This window comes from Zeus faber (assembly GCF_960531495.2).
Source record: "Zeus faber genome assembly, chromosome: 4".
Taxonomy (NCBI): domain Eukaryota; kingdom Metazoa; phylum Chordata; class Actinopteri; order Zeiformes; family Zeidae; genus Zeus; species Zeus faber.
Window position 1 is genome coordinate 2810831 of NC_137191.1, and position 7106 is coordinate 2817936.

The 7106-nt window shown below is 40.1% G+C and overlaps 1 protein-coding gene across 1 annotated transcript; it reads right to left on the reverse strand.

Annotated features, from left to right (window-relative positions):
* Positions 1 to 2448: 2448 nt before the first annotated feature.
* Positions 2449 to 6255, reverse strand: spcs3 (signal peptidase complex subunit 3). Its single transcript, XM_079999828.1, has 5 exons — positions 6005 to 6255; positions 5333 to 5408; positions 4749 to 4823; positions 3711 to 3826; positions 2449 to 2762 (listed from the first exon to the last, which is right to left on the reverse strand). The coding sequence occupies exons 1-5, from the start codon at positions 6145 to 6147 to the stop codon at positions 2630 to 2632; spliced, it is 543 nt and encodes a 180-aa protein (XP_079855954.1). The 5' UTR covers positions 6148 to 6255; the 3' UTR covers positions 2449 to 2629.
* Between the last annotated feature and the right edge of the window lie 851 nt (positions 6256 to 7106).

Sequence of the window (7106 nt, forward strand, 5' to 3'; positions counted from 1 at the left end):
GACCACATTCGGCATCACCCCATCAATTTCCAACTTCATGCTCATCACTCTGTCTGACACTCTCGTCACCTCCAAAACACTCTAGACATATTCTTCCTTTAAGTCTATACCTACCCGATTCTCCTGCCATCCACTCCATGGTAGAATAGTTTGTACCCGGCTCCGATTACTCCTAGCTTTACTCCCCTTCCACCTGGTCTCTTGCACATCTACCTTCCTTCTCTCCAACATGTCAGCCAGCTCTCTCTCTTTACTATTTTTAGTGCCAACATTCAAAGCTCCTACTCTCCTACCCTTCTTCCTCTCCTGTCTCCGGACACGCCTTTTCCCTCTTATTCTTCTATGGCTGACAGCAGCACGATTTCCACTGGCACCCTGTTGGCTAACGGCACCAGTGGTGGTTGTTGTTAACCCGGGCCTCCACCGATCCAGTATGGAAATCAGATTTGTTGTCCGCATGTTTTATTTGGCATGGTTTTTATGCCGGATGCCCTACCTGATGCAACCCTCTCGATTCATCCGTGCTTGGGACCGGGACTAATGATACACTGGCTTGTGCACCCTTAGTGGCTTAATATCTTTAATATTCCCAGTTTTGGTTCCTTGTAGCAGGTAGATTATCATCACTGACCACGCAGGAGAATTTCTCCAACAAACCTCAGTCACATATCTTTATTTTCAGCACACAGTATTAAGTCGCACGGAGATCCCAGCCTTGAGGTCCAGACGCAGCTATCAGTGTTTTGGCCTCACCGCGACGCTGCAAGAGCGGGAACACCTCTCATCTGCACTCCTTTGCCCGTCAGAGTTTGCCTTATCTTGAACACGTACGAATCGAATGCCAAACTTACCATATATTGTTTCTGACTTTCCAAAATAAACTGTTCGTCTCAGAGAGCTGCTCCTTAGCACATCGAGCAGAACCTTGATCAAGTAAAAACCAACGTTTGTCTGCCTCTTTATTTCAAACCACTGAATGGCAAACTGCATATTAAAGTTACCCTTTAAATTCTGTAACATTTCCAAATAATAAACCCTGGTTAAATAAATCAGTGAATGATGCACGGCACAGGAAATATAATGCCCTTGGGGGGGATTGGGATAAGGCAGAAGCTAAAAAACATAGGTCAGATAAGAAATTAAGAGGGCTAAATCCCAATATAAAAGTAGAAGAGAAATGTCATAGTAATATCCAAAGGTAGTGTGGGATGGCATGAAAGCCATGACAGGCCAGGGCAATAAAAATAATAGGTCAATCACCATTGATGGTTTTAATTCAAACCCAGAGCTTGCAAATGCACTGAATGATTTGCATTTACATTTTACAGATGTGCATCGTAATCTGTTTGATATGGGAGTGACTGTACTGCTGCCTCTCAACCTACAGTACCATCAGTGCCCATTCTGTCAGATCCATGTTTCATAAATGTAATATTAGTAAGAGCCTTGGGCCTGACATGATCACTGGCCAATTTCTCAAAGTTTGCGCAGATCAGCTATGTGATAATTTTACTGATCTTCTTAACTCATCACATATCCAGCACAAAGTCCCAAAACTGTGGAAGGAGTCTATTCTTGTACCCGTAGTAAAGAACAAATCCCTAAAGGAGCTCAATGACCTTAGGCCTGTGGCCCTGACCTCACCAGTGATGAAGACTTTGGAGCGATTGGTAAAACAAATCCTGACTGATGTTCATGGCCTACTCAACCCGATAAAATTTGCATATCGGGTTAATAGAGGGGTGGATGATACTCCTACTACTTTATCTGTACAAACATCTTAAGGGTACAAAAACTCATGCAAGGCATTTTTTTGTAGATTTCTCCTCAGCTTTTAATACAATCCAAACACACATTTTAGCTAGTAAACTACTGTCCACGTTTAATCTTGATGCTGGCATGGTGAAATGGGGAATGGACTTTTTAACATGTATGTAATGGTGCCCCAGAAGCAGTTGTCATCCGTAGTCAATCATAGTCTGTTCCAGGATGGCAAGGTCGATCATGGGCCAGTTGCGAAGAACTTTATGTCCTATGTCCTCTTGCATGTTGTCTTTGTGGCCTCTACTACAAATTAAATTTCACCTCGAGGGACAATAAAGATCTGAACTGAATAGTTTAGTTTTACATCTTTTGGGTTGAAGGGGACAAATTTAGCAGCAATATATCTTAGAACTGTTTCACATTTGGGACAACATTTCTAGGTTGCTTCTACTACTACCACCTACTTGCCTAGCCAGTTGCAATAAGGTAATCTTGTAATGGTCGGACTTCCATCGCAACATAATTCTTCTAAGTTTTACCTAGAAAAATTAACCACAGATAAGTTCATTTATTCTTGTCTTTTCTCTGGTGAATGTTCCTTGTCCTCCCCAAAAAAAAAAATTCCCTCACCTCTCGCCATTACACGGCAACAGCAAGTAAACAGACAGTAAAATATGCCATAAGTTCACAGGTGTTACAAATTTGACTTTTAATCCATATCAGAGAAAATAAAACATATTTTTAACTAGGGGAGAAGACATTGTGTTTCTGTCCATATGTAGAATTTCTATTTGTGTGTTTACCGCTTTCTTTCGTTTTTATGACAACCAGTCGATTTGTGTGGTTGAATGCTCTTCCTGCCCGATTAGTAGCTCTTGGTGATCTCATATGTGTCAGGGAATGGAAGACTGACATGGCCATTTCCAGCTACCAGGGGGAGAATTCCAGCGTTGGGAACCACATTCCAGGACAAAGTCAAAGTGATGTTTTTGTTAGCCCTGGGGAAGGAAACGGATTTAGCCATCAGCAGGCACAGAGTCCACCATCATGGAGCACAGGCACAAACCTATCACTTAATTAACAAAATCTCAAACTTCGGGGGGCTTCTTGTCGCACTCAAATGCTTATCATTATTGACCTTTTGCTCAGGAAAATATTACAAAAAAATAAAAAATAAAAGCTTGATATGAGCATTGACCCAGTTAAACGTTTACATATTCAGGTAACTGCAGGAATATTTTAATCACATGTCAGGGATCCGGTAAATTATGTGCAAGTTTTATCATTGCTGCAATACTCTACTACGGTGGCGCAGTGCATTGCACTGCTGCCTCACAGCAAGAAGGTCCTGGGTTCGATTCCCGCCTGGGGCGCTGTTGGCACAGTGCTCCGGCGGTTATCTCTGAAATAGGAGCCTTTCTGTGTGGAGTTTGCATGTTCTCCCCGTGCTCACATGGGGTTTCCTCCACCTCACGTCAGTATGGACCCCCACCAATGGTGGACAATTATCACCTGGTCCCCGGGCGTGTGCACGTATGCTGCCCACTGCTCCTGGCTGTGGCCCCGGAGGAAGGACAAGCCAGGATGGGTCAAAAGCAGAGAATCCATTTCACCGGCCACCATCAAAGCATGTGCATGTGTGTGTGTGTGCAAGCATGTGTTGTAGTGTGGTGTGTTGCGTGATAAATAAAGACTGTTTCTTCTCTTCTCTCTTCTTCTACTAAATTAGTCGCAGGTGATAGTTTAAATGCAACTGAAATAAGGGATGAAATCTACTACATAGTTGAATATAATTATTTAGCAAGCTGTTGAACATCTAACTTTTACTAAATTTGATGGAGAGCTATGAGAAAATTGCTATGGATGTAAATATTTCAAACTAAATAAACACCAAACATCGATATGCAATGCTGACTGTGTTTTATAGCTGCATATTTGTATCTTACCTTAATCCATTGCCGTCATCGAAAAAGAAATATTTAGACTTCATGTCCTTCAAGTTAAAATGTGTGTTTTCGCCACGAAGTACAATCTTATCCCACAGCACCACCTGGTTGAGAGACTGTTAAACAGACGAATGATTCAACAACATAATCCTAAAATTGTTAAAGACAAATTGAGCCACTGTCATTTGTGCTAAAAGGGCAGGATGAACAGCTTCAAATGGTCTAAACACCTCTAATGACTAGATGAACAACCTAGCAATAACTTATATTATATATCTTAAATAATATTTTATATCATAATAATTGTTTTAACAATTTCAAAAATCTACCAATGAAATATGCAAACAACTAGACTTAAATCTGCAAGCAAGGAAATGGCACAGGCAGGAAACCTGTTGAGTGCTTGATTATCATTGTGAAATAGAATGAACGGCCCAATGTAGCTGGAGCAGACAAGCCTCAATGAGCCAGGCCTCATTGGTGCCTCATTTTTCTTTTTGAAAACAGGAAGCCCACAATATAGCCAGGCAGTCTTTACATGCTACACCAAAGAAAGAAAATGCTCGCAAACTGTGCATTTTATGGTTTTCACGGTTTCATTGACTATTTTTCACTTCTGCAAATCAACTCTTTTGACTACTTCCACACTAATGCTAACAACCATAAATGAATATATTACATTTATTACACATCCATCAACATCAACATTTTCCAGGATTTCTTTGTGATTTATGCGTGCAAGTGGTCTGAGGCCATTCTAAATTTGTGCCCGAAGTAAGAACAAATGTAACGTAAGGAAATATTGATGGACACCAATTTTTTGCGTTGGAGGTACGGCGCACTCCTTCCTGAATGAAGCCCAGGGAGAAGCTGCAGAGAGCCGTTGTTAAGTGTATTAAAGCTTTACAATCTAAAACTATTCTTTAATGACAACAACAAAGAGTCAACCAAAGCTTTAGACTGAATAACCGTGTGCCTTAAGACCGCTAAAGACAAAAGCTGTGGTTCTGACGCGTGTTTGTGGTGAATACTACTCACATTACTCTTGGTTGTGTACTCGGCAGAAAGGTAAAGGAAGAGTTGCTTGACATTCCAGTCAAAGATTGGCTGTAAATGTAAGTCAGGTTAAGAAATAGAAATGTCTGTTGGATCAGATAGTGTGATTGCATTAAGTACTAGTTTACACAAATGTGGCCCCTTAATAGATTAACCTGAAAACCTTCCAAAACGTGGAAACACCACCATGCATCCATAACAGAGTTGAAAAAAAAGACAATAAGATCATATAGATCAATAGTTCCACGTTGGTGGAACGAGCTGCCAAAAATGACCAGAGCAGGGACCTCCCTCTCTGTCTTTAAGAAGCACCTGAAGACCCAGCTCTTCAGTGAGTACCTCCTGTCCTAACCTACAATTACTGAGCACCACCTTGCAGTATTTATTGTTACACTAATGTTGTTGTTACACTAATCTCTGTCGCAATGTAACTTGAATGTTATTCTCCCTTGTAAGTCGCTTTGGATAAAAGCGTCTGCTAAATGACTAAATGTAAATGTAAATGTAAATCATGGTAATAATCACTGTGATTAAATTAGATCTCATGTTAATGTTGACAAAAGGATATCGGCTGCAAGGTCAAAGGTGATGAAACCCAAGTCACTCCTTTCTCTGGAACCTGTGAAGTCATCAACGTTCTTCCTGTGTAAAAAGACAAAGATTTGGGGAGAGAGGGAAACAATGGAGAAAGTCGTGACTATTGGCGGTATAGAAACAACGACAGAGTCAAAAAGAGGCATAGAGTGTATGATCAAAACATCCTGTTTACAGGAAGCTTGCCATAATTGCAATTGCAATCCAAGGAAGGAAGTGTTATCCTTTCAGGGCTGCATCAGATTCTCCGCCACATTTCAGTTTAACAAGTAGAAGTCCAAATTAAAGAGTGACAGAACAAAAATGATTTTTTTTTTTTGCCTTTACATTATCCTATAGCATAGCATCCATTAGACTTGAGGGGTTGTGTGCAATTATTATTATTTTAAATACAATAAGAAAAAGGTCTCTCCTATATAATTATCCTATTCAGCTTTTAAGTGTGTAAATAACCCCCGGATACCCAGTCCTCGGGGACGTACATTTATTTGAACTGTATTATAAAATATCCTTTTTCAACACATATGTTTGCGTTTCCAACTATGCGAACTAAAGGTTTCACCATTCCATATGGAACGTTCGTGTCGGTCGTTTCCTTGACGTGTATACAATGTCGTGGGTTACGATTAGATGGGGAACCTTACAGCATGACTCTCGAGACACGGACGTCGACGGGAATCCTTCGATCTTTAAAAGCCGTCGTGACGAAGCAGCCGAAAGTTAACGCCGCCATCACACTCAAAGAGAAGGCGAAAAGAGAATTCGCCCTCGACAGAGCGGTATTCATCCTGAAAGTACAATTCAATCAGCGCCACTTAATATTTTCTTGTATTTCGCTGGAGGCCGACGTCTCGTTACAGCCAGGAAGTACAAAATATTTTCTAGGAAGTGGCGGTTCTTCTTCGTCTTGTGAATATTCGGCAGGCTGGACGTATCAAAAGCGTACTGCTGCCCTCCACCGTTCAGTTTATGTGTGACATTTTTAGTGGTTAACAGCAGTAACGTGCCGCGTAACAATAACAACATAATAATAATAATAATTATTATTATTATATTTTATTGCTTCCTGCAGCTATATTTATATTATTATTGTTATTATTAATAACAATAATAATGTTTTTTTTATTATTAATTATTATTATTATTATTATTATTAGTAGTAGTAGTAGTAGTAGTAGTATTCATATTATTATAAATCATAATAATTTGTATTATTATTTTATATATATACTGCCGAAAGTACTGTACTGGCCCGTCGGTCTTAAAATCGCTCAATTTTTGGTTGGTTTTTCACTAATATTCAACCTCTGATAGTCACGTTTACCCCAAGCCACCACGGAGGAGAGTCTTGACTGGTTATTGAGATCCTGGCACAGTTACAGTACAGCACTTTTAGTTGGCTCCTTCCCTCCATTTTACTGTAGTCATGTCACCCCCACATCTAGAACAGCTCCTGTTCCCTTTGCATGCTTGACCAATTATGTCCAAACTCCCTGGAATTTAATAGCATCTCAATAGTTTTGGGTTATATTCTCTCAGATTATGCAGATTATTGCTTGGGATCACTTTTCAACCACTCTTTTGTAGCCTGGTCCCAGTGGTGTACAGTAACAAAGTAAAAATACTTTGTTACTGTAAGTTAAGGTGTTAACTATTTTTGGGGGTTGTCAATTTTACTTGAGTAATTATGTTTTTGTGGACTTTGATTTTCTCTAAATTTAGCCCCAAAAAAGTATACTTTTACTC

Excerpts from the sequence above, each read along its gene's own strand:
- spcs3 (XM_079999828.1), bottom strand. The coding sequence starts at position 6,147 with ATGAATACCGCTCTGTCGAGGGCGAATTCTCTTTTCGCCTTCTCTTTG. Across the intron at positions 3,827-4,748 it reads AGTACACAACCAAGAGTAAT|TCTCTCAACCAGGTGGTGCT; the intron begins GTGAGTAGTATT and ends TCTGTTTAACAG. Across the intron at positions 2,763-3,710 it reads GATGACGGCAATGGATTAAG|GGCTAACAAAAACATCACTT; the intron begins GTAAGATACAAA and ends TTCCTTCCCCAG.